General features: G+C 52.5%; 3 protein-coding genes across 3 annotated transcripts; 1 reads left to right on the plus strand and 2 right to left on the minus strand.

Moving 5' to 3' along the window:
• Nucleotides 1–36: 36 nt before the first annotated feature.
• Nucleotides 37–12,954, minus strand: ELOA (elongin A). The gene is made up of 11 exons (XM_082071448.1): nucleotides 12,799–12,954; nucleotides 9,091–9,147; nucleotides 8,411–8,529; nucleotides 6,341–7,556; nucleotides 5,504–5,618; nucleotides 4,980–5,135; nucleotides 4,482–4,579; nucleotides 4,043–4,223; nucleotides 3,632–3,743; nucleotides 3,208–3,359; nucleotides 37–2,734 (listed from the first exon to the last, which is right to left on the minus strand). Exons 1-11 carry the CDS (start codon nucleotides 12,868–12,870, stop codon nucleotides 2,673–2,675), a joined length of 2,340 nt encoding a protein of 779 aa, XP_081927574.1. The 5' UTR covers nucleotides 12,871–12,954; the 3' UTR covers nucleotides 37–2,672.
• A 1,372-nt stretch (nucleotides 12,955–14,326) lies between these two features.
• RPL11 (ribosomal protein L11) lies at nucleotides 14,327–16,263 on the minus strand. The gene is made up of 6 exons (XM_082071233.1): nucleotides 16,174–16,263; nucleotides 15,665–15,815; nucleotides 15,370–15,476; nucleotides 14,854–14,985; nucleotides 14,542–14,652; nucleotides 14,327–14,405 (listed from the first exon to the last, which is right to left on the minus strand). The coding sequence occupies exons 1-6, from the start codon at nucleotides 16,177–16,179 to the stop codon at nucleotides 14,376–14,378; spliced, it is 537 nt and encodes a 178-aa protein (XP_081927359.1). The 5' UTR covers nucleotides 16,180–16,263; the 3' UTR covers nucleotides 14,327–14,375.
• A 165-nt stretch (nucleotides 16,264–16,428) lies between these two features.
• On the plus strand, nucleotides 16,429–21,008 carry PPT1 (palmitoyl-protein thioesterase 1; the record flags this gene model as incomplete). Its single annotated transcript, XM_082071232.1, has 9 exons — nucleotides 16,429–16,714; nucleotides 16,967–17,076; nucleotides 17,842–17,969; nucleotides 18,266–18,336; nucleotides 19,155–19,257; nucleotides 19,344–19,434; nucleotides 19,670–19,768; nucleotides 19,986–20,057; nucleotides 20,293–21,008. 9 exons carry the CDS (start codon nucleotides 16,429–16,431, stop codon nucleotides 20,413–20,415), a joined length of 1,083 nt encoding a protein of 360 aa, XP_081927358.1. The 3' UTR covers nucleotides 20,416–21,008.
• Nucleotides 21,009–21,055: the final 47 nt, after the last annotated feature.

The raw sequence follows: 21,055 nt of genomic DNA on the forward strand, positions 1-21,055 counted from the left end.
GGACCTGGTGTGTTTAACATTTATTACTCAGAGACAGAAAAGAACGAGCAGACACGGTCCAGTGTTTGGCTTTTATTGAGACATGATTGTTCTCTTTTCATATAACTTATCTAATTAAAATATTCATCTTAGTTACCACAAAAAAAAAAAGGGGGGGGGAACATAGAAAATTGTATGTACAGAGTTGGGACCAAAATACAAATGCAAGTCAAAGTCACTCGCCCTCCTGCCCGTGTTCCTCATCCCAACACCAGCGGGGCAGCGAAGGGGGAAGAGGCAGCTCTGCTCCGTTCCTTTGTGCAGCACAGAAAAATTGCATCACTTAACACCCCAGGCACTGAGGCTGGGAACAGAACGAGCACTTTTACCCCAGACTTGGCTTAGTTTGTGTCTCATGGATGTAACTCTGTTGGTGCCGCTTCTGTCTGCGCGGTTTCGGTGCAAAGGGAAGGGCAGTGGGACCCGCTCAGCACAAACAGGCTGCTCCGGAAAGGAAGATGCATCACCCCGTAACAGCAACGCTTCGGGAAATACCCACATCTAATTACGTAGCTGTGGCATTAATTAAGTGGCAGTTTAGCGGTGCCCGAGATTGTTCTCGGGCCTCACCCAGATCCATTGGGGCCTGAAGACAATGCCAGACTCCGTTTCTCTGCCCTCTGCCCCTACCCCCAGTGCAGGGGAGAAATAAATGGTAGCACAACAGTCAGTACAAGATAATATATTGTTATCTAATTAAAAGTACAGCAAAATTAAATACAGCAACAACGCAAGAGTAAGGAGCCATTATTTTACAGCACAACACACACTGAAATGCTGCACGGTAACATTAAAGCATCTGGGACTGTAACGAACTTACAGCACGTGAGAGTCTGAGAACATTTTTCCAAGACCTTCAAAATAAGAGAACAGACCAAATAAACATGAGACGGGTGTTCAGAATGGTTTAAAATTAAGAAGAAAAAAAAAAAAAGGAGAAAAAGGAAGAAAGAAACCAACAGAAACCAGAGGCATACAGGGATTTTTCTAGAGCTCTTTCTTCACAGCAACGTTTCCCCCAGTCAGTGCGCACAGACGGCTCCACCGCTTCGGGATTTGGCAGCCACAGAAACCCAGCAGAACTTCCCAAAAGCCGCCACCAACAACAGCATCCGCTACCGGCACCTTTTCCACCCGCGCAGCAAAGTCCTAGGGCAGCAAATATGGCTTGGAATGAGAGAATCTCCCCTTTTGATCCAGTCAGACCCCTGAGCGCTACCAGAGCGGCCGCGTCCCTCACCACACGACCTGGGTCTAACCAGCTCCATCCTCTGCTTGCACCACCTCAGGTTAAGTTTATTTTTGAGGCCAACATAACCCACAAACATTCACCACGATAAGGCTTCACATTGAACAGCGAGTGCCCGGTTGCGTCCGGCTGCTCGCTCGCTGCTGCGAGTCCCCCAAAATCACACTCGCGCTCCACCAGGTCACATCTCACACCCTTTCCCTCCAGAGCTCCGGTTCCTCAGCCACCAAGTACAGCCACTTTGGGAACTCCTGCTATGCAGGACACGCATAAAAACCAAACCACATTCTGTTATTCCCTCCTCTCCAAGCCCAGTCAAGTGGTTTCAGGTTCAGAGACTAAAATCCTTGCTTTTTCCAAAGAGGAAAACATACAGGGAAAAGACAGGATTTAAACACCAGCTTCCAAAGTGGAAATAAATCCTTCCCGATTCCACACAGAAAACAACATAAAAGTATTCCTTCTTTCCACTAAAAGAGGCAAACCGACACCTTCATTGATATTTAAAAACTGGTTTTAATTTCAGAGGCAAAGTCCCCCTCTCGAAAAAAGAAGTTAAAATCTGACTTAATGCATGGTAAAATTTCTCCCCAAACCCCTCATAGTTTTATTCCCAGTAGCCAGAAGACAACAGCAGCAGATAAAAAGTCCCCAACGGCTCTTGGCGTCCCTGCACGACAACGTAAGCGTCTGGACGAGATCTACAGTAACAGCAGAGAGAAGGTTGAGAGCTACGATTTTATTAACATACATCATTAGAGCGCAAAGCCTCGGGACTCGATGTGCTTGCCAAAGGACCGATGAGCAGATGGGCCACCGGTGCCACCTGTCCCAGAGAGTCCAGGTGGGACGTTGGGCCCAGCAGGTACCAGATGAGGGGGAAAGACGCCCGTGACACCCAGGGTCCACTCAGATGGATTCCAGTCACCGAGGGGCTGCCCCGTGCACTGGACTGGGGGGGCAGAAACTACTGGGAGTGACATAAATAATACCAGCGGGATAGAAGGGCAAAATATTAATTAAAACCATTTTATAATTTATTAAGAGGTTAAATAGTAAATAGTCTCTGGATCTTCCACTCTCAGCAGGTGCCAAGACTTCACATTTTCTCGTGTCAGGAGATTCTGTACACCCTTCTTTTGACGGATGACAAAGCTAAAAACAGGATGTTAAGGGCAAGGGGGGAAAAAATGGGGGGGGCTTGACACTGAGAGAGGAACCAGAATAAAAGATTAAAATACTGTGCTGTCGTCTTGTGCAGATCGAAGCTTCTCCCAGCAGCTGCAGTCTCCAAAGAGTTCAAAGCAAAGGGCTGTTTGGTACCGTCTCCCCCTTCAGTGCCACTCCCCAGCGAGGGGGAAAGTCCCAGATCTGCACTGCAAACTTATCTCCGAGAGAACCTGTTTTTGAAAGCTTTGATAGTCTTTGCCATCATGGGCGCGATTTCTGCAGAGAAAAACAAAACAAGACACACACAAATATATAGATATTCAAAAAAATGAAAGCAGCAGTCACAAAGCAGACGCGAGGCAGGTGTGATCATCGATTTCCAGGTCACGCACTGAGCGGAGCCCACTCTGCTCTCTGCGCTGCCAGAACACGATCTCTGAATCTCTCCCCGCGTCGTTCCCAAGGGAACTGCACTACAATTCCATTTCAGCTGGACAGATACAGGAAGGGAAAGGCAAAGCTGCTGCCTCGCTGTTAGGACAGGCTGATACAGTCAGCACGGTGAATCAGATGTTTCCCTGCACTTTTTCTTGCACAAGGAGTTTGAACAGCCTTTCCCCAATCCTTAGGGAGAGGAGAGAGGCCACCAACACCAACCCTCCTGCACAGTCTGGATTTTTTAGAGCAGAAGCAGCAGATTCGTGTATTTGTAAAGGAGACCACATGGATGCGCTGCGGTTTGTACTTACTCTTCACTGGTGGTTTCCTGGGGTCGTAGGAGGAGAAGGTGCTACCTGAAGATGGGGCAGAATGGGCGCTGCTGGTGCTGGGCCCGTCATAGGACTGCTCCTCGCTCACACGAGTGTGGCTTTTGCTAGACGTGTACAGGACTGGTTTTATTCTGAAACAGAGACGGGATGGACATTTCAGTAAAGGAGTCACCGTGGTTTGGTACAGTTCTTCAGACACAAGCCGCACGTGTTAACACCAGCGTGGAACCAGCAGCGACCAGGATCTCCACGCTTCCCAGCAAGAAAGAAGCTGTTCTAGTCACAAGTTTCACTGCAAAAGAACCTCCCAGACACGCAGGATCCTCTCCTGCCAGGATGCTGAGCCTCGGGGGGAAGCTGGCAGGAGTCCCCAGGAAAAGAGGCCCTAAAGAGAACCACTCACTTGGTCTTCCCCGGCAGAAGAGGTCCTCCAGTTCCAAACTTCTCTTGTCTCCTTCGTACATCCCGAGGGGGCTTCACTGCAGAGTTCACAAATGCCATTTTGGCCACTCTACCTGTAGGAGGCCAGAGGAAAACATTGCTGAGATCCAACTTACTGCAAAGGAGGCTCCTCAGTGCTTGTTTTATGTCAGCAAGATTCAACCAGCTCTCCCCAGTCCATCCACCCCAAAGCTCTGGTGACAGCCTCCTCCCTAAGGCCTGAACCTCTTGCAGTCACAACACGGAACAGAGAACTAAGCGGCTCCTAAACTGGACTAGATTTACACCAGTCATTCCAAACGACCTTCCCCACCAAAGATACCCCCCAGGCAGCATCCCCAGCCCCCTCTCTGATCATTCAGCCCTACTTTACCTTTGGGTTTGTTGGCGTGAGCTGAGCCGATGTTCCGCGCCAACATCAGCAGCCGCTGCTCTCGCGCGTCGTGAAGTCGAAGGTACATCTCCCGCCAGGACTCAAACTCTTCCGGCTTCTCGTTCTTGAAGTCTCGGAGACAGTGATTGTGCCACAGCTGATCCGTATCCTCAATGAGGACCTGAAGCAAACCCACACGTGAGCTGGGATCCCTCCCAACACCTTCACTCCCCTCTCCCCCAGCACCAGTGACACTGGGATACCAGAGGACAAGACACTTTGGGGCCAACGCGCAGCAGGACATGGGCAGATGGCAAATTCAGGAACTCAGGACTGGCAAAAGCCACCTCTTGTTATTCTTTCCTATTCTGCTATTGCAGCTGAGGACTCAACGTCACTCCCGCATGTCACCAGCCCTTCCCTAGCCCAAGGCACTCACATGGTTACACTCCTCGATGCGATACAGCTGCTCAGGGGTGCATCTCTCCAGTACCGGCTCCAGCACTGCGAAAGGGACACCACCCACTTCGTAGATCGCTAGAAAGAAGCAAGATGCAGAGTGTTTATCCTCCTCCTTCCTCACCAAGGAAAGGGCTTGACAGCTTGAAATGCAGTGGAAAATAACGCAGTGCTGCACGAGGCTACGCAATGTGAGGGGACGGGGACAGGAGCCGCAGGTACAATAGCTCCAGCAAGCCACCGTAACTCCAAGTTAAGAAGTGCTTTCTGTTTTTACCACTATTTTCACTCCCTGAAAGCATGCTGGGTGCGGATTCCCGCAGCACCTGAGCTTTCAGCGGGATCTATCCCATATTAGTCAGCTTGCCCTGAGACACAGGGAAACTGTTCACACGCTGCAGGGATATATACAGACAAGTCACCGAGACTGCGGTATCCCCGCAACGTGATTTTAAGAGAGATGAGGAAAGTTCCTTACAGTCGATGTTGTTGCTGAGGACTCGGATGCATTGCTGATACAGAGACATCATCTTTGGGAGGTAGGCGGTTTTCGAGCCTGAATACACTTGCATCTTTGAATTCAACCGGCGGCCTGTAAAACCCGCTTCGCTCTCTTCAACCGGCGAGGACACGGCTGTGAAGTGAAAGACTTGGAGTAAGAAGGGAACAGAGAAAAGAGCCCACCCTGATGAATAGTGCGGGAGACACAAATCAGAGTCACCCAGAAGCAACCTCAAGGGTCAGGTCTTCTCTCAGAGACCTGCAACCTCATTCATTAAGGGCAAATCCAAAGCTCAAGCCCCGGGAAGGGTCAGCAAAGGATCTTCCTTATTTCTGCTGGAGCATGTGGGCAAGAAGCCACTTATTTTTTACACTGGGGCTCTGGGCAGGCGAGGCAGGACACCAGACCCCAACAGCAAGACCTGAACCCAGCCAGCACCCACTCCCTCCCACCAACAGCGGCCGGAGCCCATCTCAGACCTATTTTCCTGCCCAACGCACCTTTCCGTTTGGTCTGGGAGCACATAATGGACTCGATGGAAGGAAGAGGGCGGTAGTTGGCCTGGATCGGCGGCAGTGGGATGTCTGGTAATGTTGGTACCACATCTAAAAGTATCTGGAAGGAGAGAGGATGGACATGCAAGTGAGCTGAGAATACAGTATGTTACATCCATACAAAGAGCATTAGGTGTGATATTTTGAATTAGACGTCCAATGCTGATCAGCTTGCACCAGGAAACAGCCTCTGTGACTGTGCCTAAGCTGTCGATACAAAGAAGCCAAAATTTGGGATCTGAATCACTCAGTACCCTCCAGCAAGAGCCACCCACACCTTTAACCTACCGGGTTCAGTGCTAAATGCCTCTGGCAAGAACCCAGGTCAGATTAACAATGCAAAGAACTGAAGAAAAACCAGAAGAGAAAGCTGGCAGAAATATCTCCTTGACCTCAAACACTCAGGTACCTGTTCTGCCTCTTCTCCTCCTGCACAAAACGCTGCAGTGGTGGAGGAGAGATGAACCTCAGCAACTGAGGCAAACCTAAAACCTTGACATGAGGCACCTATTAGAAAGAATGGCAAGGTGCAAAGCAGCGTTTTAAAAGGCTGCTAAGATTATAAAAGCACTTCTTGAAGAGCAAAGTGCTTCAAAGTTGAGTGAAAAGATTAAGCTTTACACATTAGTCCCTATTTATATATACAGCTCTGGCACCCATGTGGCAACGAATATGTACAGAAATATTGCTCATTTTTCGTGCTTTCGCAAAAGAAGTTTTGTCTTCTAGAATCAGCTGCACTGTAACCCCGGTTCTCCCTCCAAAAACCCTTTGAAATCTTACCCTGTTTGGTTTAGGAGGCTCTGGGACCTTCTTCTCTGCCTTTTTCTCACTTGTTCTCTTGTGGCTTGGGCTTTTCCGACTTGAGCTCGAGCTGTTGCTGCTGGCTTTGGATCCGTTCTGTTTGCTGTGCCCCTGGTCTTTCTCCCCAGATGGCACAGCGGGTTTGACCACTTTCTTCTTCTTTTTCTGGGGCTGGTCGTAGCTGAGGTACGACTCAAAGGACATCGTAGGTTGTTCAAATTCATCCTCCGCTTCCCCCTCTCCGGAATTCGAGGAGAAACCCATCGATTTTTTGTCCCCATCAGAGACTTTGCGCTTCCCCTCTGAAGATTTTAAGCTCCCAGAAAGCCCCTTTTCTTTAATCCGATTTGACAAGTCGCTCTCAGCTTTCCTTTTCTCCCACTCTGTGTTAGATGTCTCTGGGCTCGGCTTGGGCTTCTCCAATTTGCTTTTTTCAGAGTCCCGGTGTTTTTGCTTCTTAACATGGTTGTCCAAATTCTCTTCCGAGTGCAGCGACACGTGCAACTTCTCCTTTCTGGAGGTGCCGCTTTCTCGATTCTTCTCCTTCTTGGCACCATCCGGCATCCTCTGCTTCTCCTTGCTGCCCCCTGCCACGGGGGCTTCTCGGAGCTGCTCTTTGAAAGAGCCCTTGTGCAATTTTTCGGGGCTGCAGGCAGCGCTCCTGTCCTCCCCTTTGCCATCGAGTCGCCGCTTCTTGTGAGAAGACTTGTGCTCTTTGCTTTGACTCGCGTTCCCTTTGCTGCAGAACTCACCAGAGTTCCTGTCCCGGCCTCCCCCCAGCTTCTCCTGAAAGCTGGGGCCTTTGCCGGCTTTCTGATTAAATACCATCGCTTCTTCTTGCTCCTCAGAAGCATAAGGGTCTGTGTACAAATCCTGAGGGCTCTCGCTTGGCTCAGGTGACACAGCTTGTCCATAGTCCGAGTATTCCTCATCTGAAGAGAGCGCTGGGGAAGACCGACCCCAACCCTTCCCCTCATGGCTGCTGTAGCCATAAGTCTCCTGGGCTCTCTCAGGCCTGGGATACTTTTTGGACTTCTTTTCCCTCTGATCTGGGCTGTAGGACTGGCTGCAGGACGGCTGGAAGGGTTCTGAATAGTCCTGGTCAGGCTCCTCATCCTCTCTGAGGGAGGATTCTTGATGCCTTTTGCTTGAGCTGCTCCTCTCGTAGTCACGGTCTTCAGAATCCAGGTTATTTCTGAAGGGGTAAGAAAACAAAACAGCGAGATTAAAGCTTCCAATATGAATGAAAAGAGCCACTCCGCACAGACTGTATAGATGGGAACCTCCCTTACAGAAGACTAAGGTTGTATTTGGTAGTTTTGTGGCAAGAATAACACTAATTCTCTCAGGCACAGCAACGTTCAGGGATTTCGAAACTGCATGAATTGATTTTTATTAGGATTAGAGACTTGACAGTTCACTGGGAAGCAGAGAAAGATGCGCACAGAGATTCCTCAGTGCCTGCGCACCCTGTGGTGTCTGTGGGAAACGCGTCCCCCGGTTTGCCAGGTAAACACGCAGGGATCCCACAGCCAAATTATCATCAATAACCAGGTTTTTATCACCTGCACCTAAACGATCTCATTGCTGGGTTCAACACAGCTCTTACCACAAGATGCTCGCTAGTGTCAATTTTCAGTTTCCATCAGATTTTTGCACATTACAGCCTCCTTTCAAAGCAAGCCACTTCCTCTGCTCGCGCCTAGAATTTCCTGTCTTTAGCATCATAAAACGGGAAGCGAGCAGATTGCATCTCTTGCTTTATTAAAGGCGCTTTTCTGGCATCTACTGTTAATCTCTTCATCAAACTGCAAATTCTTGAAAATTGGCCCCTACTTTCAGGCAAAACTGCAGCCGTCAGCAACCCGACGCTCTGCGGCTCGCAGAGGCAGCGAGTTTATGCCAAAACAGGCCAAAAACCCCCATGCACAGTTGCACGCTCGTGTTACAAGTTTTTCCAGGGCCTTCGCTTTGTTTCCTTGCTCAGAGAAGTTGATCATCACTGCAAAAATATAACAAAGCTTATCCATCGAAGATAACTGAACTCACCGGTCTGCCTCTTGGGACACCGGCACCAGCTTCTTCCACCGCGCTACGAGGTTCTTCGCAAAGTCTCCTACGAGCTCATGTTTCCGTAAACTGTTCACAGTCTTCCCAACACCCGTCTCCTTCAGGGGAGAGACAAGACATTAATTAATCTCAGCAAAATGAGTCAAAATTCTCACCTCCTGCGAAGGGAATAAAGTTAACCCGCTACCTAGAAGAAAAACTTCCTTGGTCTAACAGTTCTGTAAATCAAAGATGACTTAATTCTGCCTTAGTCAAACATTAATTATTAGTATTGATAAACCAAGTTAGTATTTACCATGACTGTTGGTAAGCTTGAAGACAGAAGTCTCTAATAATTGTAAGGATTAGCACTTCCTAATCTCATTCTGATTCAGTTGTCGTTAGGAACTGCTCTGGCTCTCATATCTCAGGCGAGTGTTAAGCTTTTGGAGGAGCCGAGGATGACGAACTGTCCTCCACGGCTTCACACTTGCTCTGACACACTCCTCCCGGTTACCGGAATCTCAGAACCTTGACACAATTGTGCCCGTGACACGGGGCTGGAGCAGGTGGCTGACGCAACACACCCCGTTCCAGGGAAAGCAGCTTTTCCGTGACAAACAGTCACCCTGGGACTCGACAGACGCGATGAGAAGCGCGAGAGATTTCACAGCTCTTACCACCAGAATGTCAACTGTGATGGGCAACTCCGACAGCCTCTTCAGACTTTTCAGCAGCTGCAGAGACAAGAAGGAAAGTGTTCAGACTTGTCATAGGGAACTGCGTGCTGTGATTAAAAAGGAAGAGAGCTTGTTAGAGCCAAGTGGCAGCCAGCTGCTGTGCTGCTCCAAATCCAGCTCCCGAGACACCAAATGCAAGGGCCATCTCTATAGAAATTGTGGCCTCTTTGCAAATGAGGGCCCATCTGAAAATTTTAAACCACTCAAATATGAATGCATTCTTCAGAGAGGACGGCAGCTTCATTCTGGCTTAAAGCATCAGGAACACGCACGCTACGCGGTGGCACAGCAAGGGGAAGAAAGGACTCGGCAGCTTGTGACTCTCAGGAGGTAGCGCTGAGAATCGCATCCCTTGTTGAGAGCGGGGTGGGAAATAAAGAGTCCTTTCTGAAGTTTTGCAAGCCAGGCAGTGAGGGAAGGAAGATGCTCTTAAAGATCTATAGGGAACCTGCCACCCAGGTGCTTCGGGACGTCGCTCCACTGAGATCCCTACTGACTTTTCAGTTCCAGCACAGGTCTGACAGCACCGCTGCCCCTCACACGATTGCCCTCGGCTCAGCTATAGCCACCGAGCAGCCCTGTCAGCATTCCCGTTATTCCAGCCCCACTACAGCCCCAGCTTTGTTCAGCGCTGCTGTGCTGTACGCCACAAAGCGCCGTCCTTCATCCTGAACATCTTGTCTTTAAAGCACTGAGGGTCTAAGCTATTCAATCACCCCACTTCCACCACGCAGGGATCGGAGAGGTTTAGTGGTTTCCTTGATTTTGAAGGAAATAAGTTCATTTCATTTATTCCACACCCACTGCAGTCAATGGTGGGAAAACTCCACGTCTTACCAAAAAAAAAGCAAGAGCCGGCTTTCCGAGAGGCCACCACAGACACCCCTTTGCCTGAGTGTCGCTTTACCGAGCTTTTACACTTGCACGGTCATTAGAAGCATTAACACAGCTTGAGCTGAGCAGAGTTCCCAGCCCAATCTCCAAATGACGCTGTCAGGAAACAAGGCATTTTCGTTACCTGTGTCATCAGTAACGCACTTATCTGGCGGCCTAAGAGATCAAAACCTCTGCTTGTTGCTGCTGCCCAATATGCGAGCAGGGATATATTTGGGAGCCGTGTCTGTACAGCACAGGAAAACCTCTGCAGACCCCACGTCCATGCACATGAGATGGACAAAACAAGACAACTCCGACACAGTGAGGCTAAAGAACTCGTACTGGTCTGTGTTTGCTACAGAAACTACGCTGCCTTTGGCTCCAATCAGCCAAGCTGACTCAGATCTGGCAGCTCAGCTCAGAAATAACCCAGATCCTACAAGTCCTACGAGAAACAGGCGGCCGGGCAGGAGACAGAAAACACAGCGCTCGTGTCTTGCCAGACACCAGATGAAATAGATACGGAAAAGCTGAACCAGCCCAGCGCGGGGTAGAGTTTCAGTCAATCAGCCACATACCGTAAAAACTTCACTTAGTTCCAGCTCCAACATAGTTTTATTTAATAGGAGTAGATTGTTTTCTTTCTCTAAAAGTCAGCCAGGCCATTCTAATGCTAACGACACACGTTAATTATCAAATGGCTACAGCCTGGCCCCATCCTCTTAGTGAAGATGCTCCTTGTTCATGTTTCCCTTACCCTCTTTCTTCCTTCAGTCCTGCAGAGTTTGTATCTTCTCTGCTGGAAAAAAAGACCATTTCCAAATAATTACAGCAGCATCCAAAGTTTCACTCATACCGTTCTGTGCCAGCAGCCACATTTTCACCCCAAGGCAATATTAATACTTAACATCTTTTGGCAAGGCAATATAGAGTTGTACATGATACCAGGCAAATATTATTCTTTCACATTACTGATAAAAGGTGTCAAATGGACAAGGTAAGAATAAAGAAGACTGGAAATGGTGTAAGGTGTGTGTATCGCCCAGGAGTGCCCCGGATTTATCCAGATGTAGTGGAAACAGTTGTAGCTGAAGAGCCCAAAGCCATTTTCTGACACGGGAAGATGCTCAGAAGATCCAAAATCTATCAAGACAACGCAACGGCAACTACATTCAAGCCTAGAAACACTAACACTTCCGAAGATAGAGCTGCAAAGGTATCGGAAATAAGAGCACAGGTCACACAGGACCTTTCTGCTGGGAAGGAGGAAAGGTTTAGAGTCACTACCCTGGCTAGTAACAGCTCACCAGCGCTTACTGCCTCTCCCTGCCCTTGCAAAACTGTAGAATCAACAGAGAAAGACACGACTTAACAGCACAAGGTTACTGGAGAATGAGCCAACCTGTGCAAACAGTGCCCGAAGCCTCACAATGCCCGAGCAGCACAGACAAGCAGCTCCTGCCCCGAGCTGACACACGGGTGGGGAAACGGGAGCGCTCATTCTCTGTGCACGGCGCGCTGGGCAAATATCCGAGTTCTTGCGTGTGCTCTCAGCACCACGGAGCCCAAGACCCCCTGGAAGTGACTCCTTGGCTCCGTTTTGGGGTCCCACCGGTTAAACTCTGCTCTGGTTTAGGCTGAGAGGGTGAGAAAAGGAACAAGAACCCCTGTCGCTTTGCCCCCAGCTTGGCTGGAGCTGGGTACCCGGGCAGCAGCGTCAGCACTTGAGCGCTTCGGTGTCCGTATCTGTCCATCTTTACGGGTGGTGGGAGATCTTGGAGAACAAGCGGTTTTCAGGCGTTTGCCTCAGTTAAACAAAGTTAGATGAGCGCAGAGCGGCTGCACGGCCCTCATCTGAATTAAGTGAAACATGAACCAAACACCTGTAAACAGTCACAACAGATGCTCCCCCTTAAAACATGACATCAAAATATGAACGGGACAACAGCACACCTGAGCAAAACCCTCATTCCACATTTCAGCTGAAAAAAAAGGGCTCAGAACCCTGGTGCCCAGCAGGAGAGTTGGGGTCAGCAACACGCAGCCGGACGTCACCGAACAGATCCCAGCACAAGCCGGATCGGGACAGGACGTGTCACCGTGACAGCTGCGTGGGCAGCGGGTTTGGGACACGGGCACGGGTGAGAGGTGTCAAGCAACATCCCCAAGGCCAAAGAGGGAATGTACACCAGGGTAGAGCTAAAACTTGGCAATTTCTCGCCCCGACCCAACTCCCTGGCGATGGCGGTGGCCTCGCCGTGGCCCTCCGGGGCCACACGACCTGTCACCTCCTGGCCAGGCTCACGCCGGGGACCGCGGCTCTTCCACCACGAACACGTCACCGGGTCAAGACTCTTCCGGCAAGTTCTCCCGTTGCCCGCTCGCCCACCCGCCTCTCCCCCCGCACCCCCCGACGGGCCACGGAGGGACCCCACACACCGACCCGCGGGGACCCCACGCACAGCACCGGGGGGACCACGCAACGCCGCGGGGGTCCGCGGGGCAGATGGGCCTGCGAGCCCAGCCCAGCGCCGGGGGCTCCCAACGGGGACACCCCCCGGGCCTGCCCGGTGGCGGCGGGCCCGCCCCGCCCCACGGACCGCGGCCCCGGCCGGGCAGGAAACTTCGCGATGGGAGCCGGCGGAGGGCAGGGCAGGCCCGGCCCCGCTCCCCTCGTCCCTCACGGGGTGTCTCGGGCCCTCCCGACCCCCGCCCCCGCCGCGCCGCCCCCGCGGGGAGGGGGAGCCCCGGTCGCGCCGCCGCCCCCGTCACCTTCTTGGGCTCCGCGCTGCCCGCCAGCCGCGACTGCAGCTTGCCCACAACTTCCAGCACCGACTCCGCCATTTTTACTGCTGGAGAGGCCGCGGCGGCGGAAACGGCTTCACCGCCCGCTGGCCACACGGCGATTCCCGAACACTGCCGCCGCCATCTTGGCTACGGGCAGGAAACGGAAGCGGCGCAGCCGTTGCGCCGACCGGTGGCGGCCATGGCGGGTACGGGCAGAGTTCGGTAGGCGCCATCTTGGGGCCTGGCAGAGGTGGTGGACAGCGCCATCTTGAGTGCTGGCAGACCACTGCTGAGGGGAGCGCGGCCGCCGCGGAGCCGCCTACTAAGGCAAATGTCGCTTCATGCCTATTCCTGTTGCTTCCCAACGACCACGGCGCATTGGCAGCGAGCATAAAGTAGTTTTGTTAAATTAATTTGCAGCCCAAGGCAAAAGGAGCAGGGCCACAGCTGCCCAGGCTGGGGGGTCGCGGCTGCCGGACCCTCCGCCCCCTCAGGAGCACAGGAAAAGCATCAGCAGGGGAATGTCCCCACAATTAATCCCAAATGCCCCAGGAACCCCTCTGGAGGGGAGCCAGGCCTGCAGCTGCCCCTCATTGCGTTGGCCTTGGCAGGAGCCTGCTGATCACAGCAGCCTTTGCTTCGCTGTCCTGCGGTGCGCCGGCATCTGTCAGGACTTGCAGATCACCCACTGTAAATGTAGGGGTGGTAAGAGCAGCCTAACTCAGACTAAGCAGGCTTAACTGCAAGGCTGGAGCAGACCCAGCCTGTGGATAAGTCACAGGGAACCAGCGCCCACCCAGCAGGATTTGCAGAGACCTGGCCTGGGGCACGGAACTGCTGAATAGAAATAATGGCATGAAGACCTTGTTCTCTAGAACAGGGCTGAAGGAATTAGAGGCAGCAAAATAACACCCAGAGCTGCAGTGTAGAATCAGATAACATCAGGGGTTGGAAGAGACCTGGAAAGCTCATCCAGTGCAATCCCCCATGGAGCAGGAACACCCAGATGAGGTTACACAGGAAGGTGTCCAGGCGGGTTGGAATGTCTGCACAGAAGGAGACTCCACAACCCCCCTGGGCAGCCTGGGCCAGGCTCTGCCACTCTCACCCCCAACAAGTTTCTTCTCATCTTTAAGTGGAACCTCCTGTGTTCCAGTTTGCACCCATTGCCCCTTGTCCTGTCACTGGCTGTCACCCAGAAGAGCCTGGCTCCATCCTCCTGACACTCCCCCTTTCCATATTGATCCCCAGGAATGAGTCCCCCCTCAGTCTCCTCCAAAGTACTTTTCCAGGCTGTTTGCTGTGACTCAGACCCTGCTTGACCCCAGGGTCTCCTCACCTTTGCCTTTACTTGCACAGTACCAAAAACCACATAAATCCAACGCCTGCTCCTCCAGAAGACACGTCCTGCTCTGCAGAGCATCCGTCCATTTCTGCTGCCCTTTCAGTGAGTGACCTCTGCTCCCAACAGCTTCCCAGGCCAGGAGGAGCCCCCATGAAATTCACAGCAGAATTGACAAGTTAGAAAATTTTATTCACTTTTTTTTGGTAACAGGAACTGTTCATTTACCAGGAAGGATGATGCCATCATACTGTGAAGAAAAAAAGAGAAAGAACCAAGTGAGAAAGCGCTGTCAGGTACAGGTGCAGAACCACTGCGGTGAGAACTGAGCCATGAAGAGTTTTACTGAAACGCTCTGGGGACACAAAAATCAAGAGGGACTTTACCTTTTGCTGAAACCAGCGCATGGCTTCTTCCTTTCCGATTCTGTGCTTGGCTCCGATGTTGCCGGTTCTGCGTTTCTTGTCAGCGATGCTGAAGCCAGGCCTGCCCAGCACCTGCCGGGAGAGGAGACCCACAGCGCTATTTCATTCTGATATTTATTTTTCTTATACTTAACATTTTTCTAGGAATCCATTTAGACTTGGATTTCGTTGCCGTTTTTTCATCTTCCAGCCCTGGGCAGCTGGTTACTGTTCTAGGTTCCTTCTAGAGCTTTCCCACAAGCCCAGTAGCTGCGAGGAGCAGGGAATACGCACCACGTAAAAGTCCAAGCCGTAGATACCAATACTGGGATCGTATTTAATCCCCAGATCGATGTGCTCCTGGATTCCAAAGCCAAAGTTCCCGGTGTCTGAGAAGTTGTTTTTTCTCAATTCATATTCTCGCACCTGAAACAATTGTTGTCGGTCACTATTTCCTTACTGGCTACAAACAGAATAAGAAATCCTGTGTGTTCCAACTGCTACCCGACCCACAACTCGCTTATAAGCTACTATATCTTTAGCCCAAGATTTTGCTCATAAACCACAGCAGCAAAGACAGAACCTCGAGAAAGCAGCAATTGTACCCAGCAGCTCTTAAATAAGGATAAAGCAGCAACCAGAGAAACAGCGCAAACGCAGCAGCCTGTGTGTCAGACAAACCTGCACCCCCAACCCTTAATGTCCACAACTAGATCACAGACAACATTTCAAATCATGCACCTTTGCAGCTGGTATGGATTAAATTTGTTCTTTCACGAAATCAAACCACCAGACCAACCAAATTCTCACCTTCAACCCCTTCTCCAGAATCTCCTCTGCTTTGGCCCCGCGAACCGTGCAATGAACAGCGATCTTCTCATTCCTCCTGATTCCAAAGGACCTCACCGTGTATCGTGCTGTGGGCAGCAACAATTACACTTGAGACTATCTAAATAATTCCCACCCAGGGATTCGGGGCTTAAGAAGATCAGAGAAACGACTTTAAAGGAAAGAAAGAAAACCAAGGCAAATAAATGTTTCTTGTTGGAGGATGAGAGCAGAGCACTGAAGGCAGAAGTGACTCGTAAACAGAACAACCGCTCACCTTTGGAGAAGACGGGGGTCTGGCCCGTCAGCTGCTCCAGCACCTTGGCCGCCCGGGTGAGCCTGTCCCCGCTCTCCCCCACGCAGATGTTGAGGCAGAGCTTGCGGATGCGCAGCTCCCGCATCGGGTTCTCCTTCTCAACGGGGTCTTGCTGCGGAGAAACGACACGGGGGGTGATAGGGGGAGCCCGGGCGACAGCCCAGCGGTCACCCCGGCGGCCGGAGAAGGCCCCGCCAGGCCGGTACCGCAGCCTGACACCGAGCCCCGCTCCACCCCGGGGCCGAACGCCAGCGCCGCGGCCGCCTCTTAAGCAGCAGGCCTGTCATGGCAGCCGCGTCCCCAGGGCGGCTCATCGGCTCCTCCCTGCCCATACCGGCCCCGCGGCTCTCCCTCCCGGCCTTCCCCGCTCCCGCCCGCACGGGCCGCGGCCCGGCCGAACCCCACCGAAGGCGGATGGCGGCGGATAGAAACGGGGCAGCCCGGCCGCGGCCCTGGGCACCGCCACTCACCGCCATGATGGGGGCGGGGAAAAGGCCAGTCAGGCGCCGCCGCGGGGTCTTATGGGACGGAGCGGGAGGGCGCGGCGCGGGCGGCAGCGCCCCCTGGCGGCCGGAGGGTGGGAAGCTCTGCGCCGCGGCCGGTTGCCGCGGCAACCGCTGGCCCGGGAAGCCGACGCGGCCATTTTGTCCCACAGGTCGGTGGGGACAGGGGTCCGGCCCGCCCTCACCCCGTGTCACCGAGCCAGGCTGAGACCAGGGCCTGGCATGCGGGATTTGGGATTTCAGGAGCCCGGGTGGGATGGGGCGACGCCGGGCCTCGAACCACGGTCTCCGGTGGGAACCGCTCCCCGCGGCCACGCCCCGCCGCCGCTAGCCCCGCCCACCCCGCCCCTGACGGTCCAGGACACGCCCCCGCCGCCTGACCGGCGCCTCGGGCCGGTCATGTGCTCAGTCAAGATGGCGGCGCTCAGGGCGGCGGTGCCGCTGCTGCTGGGGCTGTGTCTGCACTGCGCGGCCGCCGCCGTGCCCCTCGTTATCTGGCACGGGATGGGTGAGCCGGGACCGGCGGTGGGGGGGAACATCCTCCGGGCTTAGCGGACGGGGCCGCGCGGGGAGCCGGACATGCCCAGGGGAGCTCGCAGGCCTCTCCGTGCTCCGGGCCGGGGGTTTCTGCGGAGGCCGGGGGTGCTGACCGCCATCCCCGGGCCTGTGCGTGCGGTGGAAGCTCCGAATCCTGTTTGTGGGGGCGACGCGAGGGCCTGGGCGGTGGTTTGACGGTGTTTATCGCTGTTCCCTTTCGCAGGAGACAGTTGCTGCAACCCAATGAGCATGGGCTACATCAAAAAAATGGTGGAGGACAAAATACCTGGGATTTACGTTCTGTCTCTCAAGATTGGAAACAACATGATACAGGTAATTATCTGCTGTCGCTCGCGTTCCTGCCCGGCAGGGTGGTGGTGAGTGCGGCAGGGCAGTCTCCACAAGTTTCCTGTTGTGCTCTCCCTGCTGTTTCTTTTCTTCCTTGTGAAGTAAACAGCTTTAACGGGTATAAACCAATGAAGTCTGGATAATACCCGGGGAAAAACAAATCCCTAGTCTAAGTTGGATTAGTATGCAAATCCACTGATTAGCACTGTGATGATTACCACACCAGGTAACATGAAGGCGTGTGATAAGACGCTGGGCTAGGGCAGAGCTTCACCCCTTCCTGTCCTTGTTGATTTACAAATGTTTATTCGCTACACATCTTCAGTATAATGTAGATATAGGCTCCTTCTGCATCTTTGTGCTTTTGGATAGTTTCATGTAACCCTACGGAATTTCTTTAATTAGTCTCTGAGGATAATGTGCGATGTATATTAGTTTTCTGGGATCTGGAGAAGATGAGTGAAGTTTGATATTTTTATTTTATATATATATAAAATCTGAAGGAGCTCAGATCGTTAAGGCGTTTTGGGAAGCGTCGCTGTTCCACATAGGACAGTTTTGCCATGCAGAGCAGTAACAAAGACACGGCGATGGGAAGCCTCAAAACCTGAATTTCGCTTCTGTCACGTTGTGAAAGTTTCAGGTCCTCTTCCAAAAGCAGAACTGTCAGTCGTCTATTTGTAGAGATTAAACTAGCGTAAGACACTTTGAAGGTACGAGTTGTACTTTCTAATCTGCCTAATCCCTCAGGACGTGCAGAACAGCTTCTTCATGAACGTGAACGACCAAGTGAGCGACGTGTGCGGCCAACTCGCCGCGGACCCCCGCCTGCGAGGGGGCTACAACGCCATGGGCTTCTCCCAGGGAGGCCAGTTCCTGTGAGTTCACACTCCTGGCCCGTTTCCAGGGGTTTTCCTTGGGTTTTACCTTCCGATTTAAAACTCTTTTGAAGTACTAAGCAGATGTAAACTGGCAGAGTCCTCTGTGAATGGCTCTAAAGACCAGGGTGTGTTTGCCTGTAGCCCGGCTCTACCAGGGAGGGTTAATTCTCTTTGCAAACCTCACCCAGTGCGCTGGGCTGAGCTCAGCTCCTCGTCTCTCCCGCAGGCGAGTGCATTGGGCTGAGCTCAGCTCCTCCTGCACTAGGCTGAGCTCAGCTCTGTCTGTCCCGCAGGCGGGCGGTGGCCCAGAGGTGTCCGTCTCCTCCCATGCTCAGTTTGATCTCCATCGGAGGGCAGCACCAAGGTAGCGTTCAGTGAGCCACCTCCTACCCGCTCTGAAGGGTGGGGGCTCCTGTTTGCAGCAGGAATCATTTCTTTTAACCCCTTCCTAAAAACTGACTGTTTTCTTGTCAGTTAAACTGCCTTTGTTCCTGTCTGAACCTGCTGACCTGCTTAGGCCCAGCTCTTAGCCCACTACATTACCATCTGTCTCAGTCTTGCTTAACTGGCAACCAGAGGGACTTTTGCGAGTAGGCGACTTATTGCCTGGGTTGAACTCTTAGATATTTTGGAAGCACTTGAGATTAGTTGTTTCAGCAGAAGAAATTTAAAGCCTTGGTGAAAATAAACCTGAGCGAGAATGATATTTTCCAGTCGTCAGCGGGAAGGCTAAAGCCCTGAGGAAAGGGAGGTGCTTTTTGCGGTAGATTAAAGAGGCAGCAGAGAAAAGGTTTTAAGAGGTGTACAGGTAAGAGTGGGTGGTGATGAGTTTCAAATACTCTCCCCAAGATGTCCCATGGGTTGAGTATTTCTTTGTAATGTAGCGGGAAGACTTGTAGGGAACCTCCTGGGAGACAACACGGGGCGAGCTGGACGGCGTTCGGCTTGTCCGCCTCTGTTCTCCAGAGCAATTCCCTCAGCTCGAGAACATCGCCCATTATCTTGGTGTGTAACAGACCCCAGGGCCAGCAGGGCTGTCTAATGGGATTGCAGGATTAAACACCGTCTGATTCCCCGGGTAATTCTTGCCGCTGCTCTGTACGAGGGTGGTTCTTCACCAGCCAGAGGGATTAAGGGATTTGGGTTTGGCTCACAGAGCTCTCACACGTCCCCCTGCCCCAGGCGTGTACGGATTTCCGCGCTGTCCTGGCGAGAGCTCCCACGTCTGCGACTGGATCCGGAAGATGCTGAATCTGGGCGCCTACACGCAAGCTGTCCAAGAGCAGTGAGTATCCTCGCCGGCTGCAGCGCCGGGCCCGCGCCAAAACCTCTGGGTTTCCGCTCTGACCTTTCGGTTTCTCTCTTTTCCAGCTTGGTACAAGCTGAGTATTGGCACGACCCGCTGAAGGAGGAGGAGTACAGGAAGAACAGCGTCTTTTTGGCTGACATAAACCAGGAGAGGGTGAGTCCTGGCTGATGATTAAGCACCGGCAGGAGAGAAGACTCAGCAGCGAGTTCCTGCCCGTTAGTTCTCCGTGGCAGTGGTTTTGCTGGAGTTTTAAGGGGAATATTTTGCATGTTCTGCCTCTCAGGCCGGTGCAGTCCAGGGTTTCCTTTGCTGGAGCGGGCGGTTTCCCTGACCCACCTCGGGGAATTTTCTGGTGACTCGGATCTGTTCTCTGTTCACTTTCATCCAGGGCGTCAATGAGACATACAAGAAGAACCTGATGGCTCTGAAGAAGTTTGTGATGGTGAAATTTCTCAATGACACCATGGTGGACCCTCCGATCTCCGAGGTGAGGCGGCCGGGGGCGGGCGCTGCTTTTGGGCGCCGCTTTGCTTTTGCTTTGCTCGTTTCGGTTTGTCCTTTGGCGGCAGAACTTGGGGCTGCCGAGGAGCAGCCTGAGCACAAACACGGGCCTGACGCTGCGCTGTTCCCGGCCGAAACTGGTGAAAACCTCTTTATCTCCCAGGAACCCTTCAGCAACTATTTCTTTTGTTTTATTCTGACAGTGGTTTGGGTTTTACAAAAGCGGCCAAGCCAAGGAGACCATCCCGCTGCAGGAGACCTCGCTGTACAAGGAGGTACGTTCTACTGAGGGGTTTCTGCTGTTTCTACTTCAGTATCTCTTAAGAGTTGTCCAACATGCCTTTTTTCCCCTCTCTGAGAAGCTTTGAAGAGCAGAGGTGGCGCGCACTGTAGCGTGACAGCCACTTGTGTCACAAAAACGGCCTCTGGCCACCAACGCTTCTCTCTGTGCTGGGTTCCCCGGCCGCGGCAGAGCCCCCGGAATCTACGGTTGCGCTTCTGTGTCTGCAGGATCGCCTGGGGCTGCAGGAGATGGACAAAGCAGGAAAACTGGTGTTCCTGGGGGTGGCCGGGGACCACCTGCACGTCACAGAAGAGTGGTTTGACAGCACCATCCTCCCCTTCCTCCAGTGAGCCCAACGGGAGGGTCTGGCGCTGCGGTTAACGCAGCTGCTACCGTGCAACGGCACTTTTTGCATACGAGCCCGCGGGGAGACGGGGAAGGGGCAGAAAAGGGGTTAATTCAGCAGTTCCAGGGTGTGCGGTTTGATTACACTCCAGTACGGGCGGTGGAGCCTCACGCTGACTCTGAAGGTTCTGGTAACTCGACTTCAGATCGCAGAGCGGAGGCTGCGCCGCTCACTCGGTGACGGCAAATTGTGCAGGAGGTTTGTTGTCCCCGTCGCCTGCTCCCCGCAGGACACAATAGCAGTATTAACCGAATCACTAGTGCGAGAACGCGGCGTCTCTTGTGGGATCAGCAGGCAGACTTGCCCACCTGGATACAGGGGAAAGAGGGGACAGCCTGTCCTTCAGGATGGGGGAAAAAAAGCCACATTTAAGGGTTTCTGGGGGAATAAGGAGGGGTTTAAATTAAGTGGGTATTAGCAGCTTGAACAGTTTTCAACTAATGGGTTGTTTTATGCACTTTTGTACAGCAACTGAAATCAATAAAGAACTTCATACCTAATCAACTAAAAATAAATAAAAGGGGTGAGATTCGACAACTCCTGCCAATCGTGGAAATTCTGTGTTTGCAATTTGGCAGCAACAC

This window comes from Streptopelia decaocto (genome assembly GCF_964273445.1).
Source record: "Streptopelia decaocto genome assembly, chromosome: 23".
NCBI lineage: Eukaryota > Metazoa > Chordata > Aves > Columbiformes > Columbidae > Streptopelia > Streptopelia decaocto.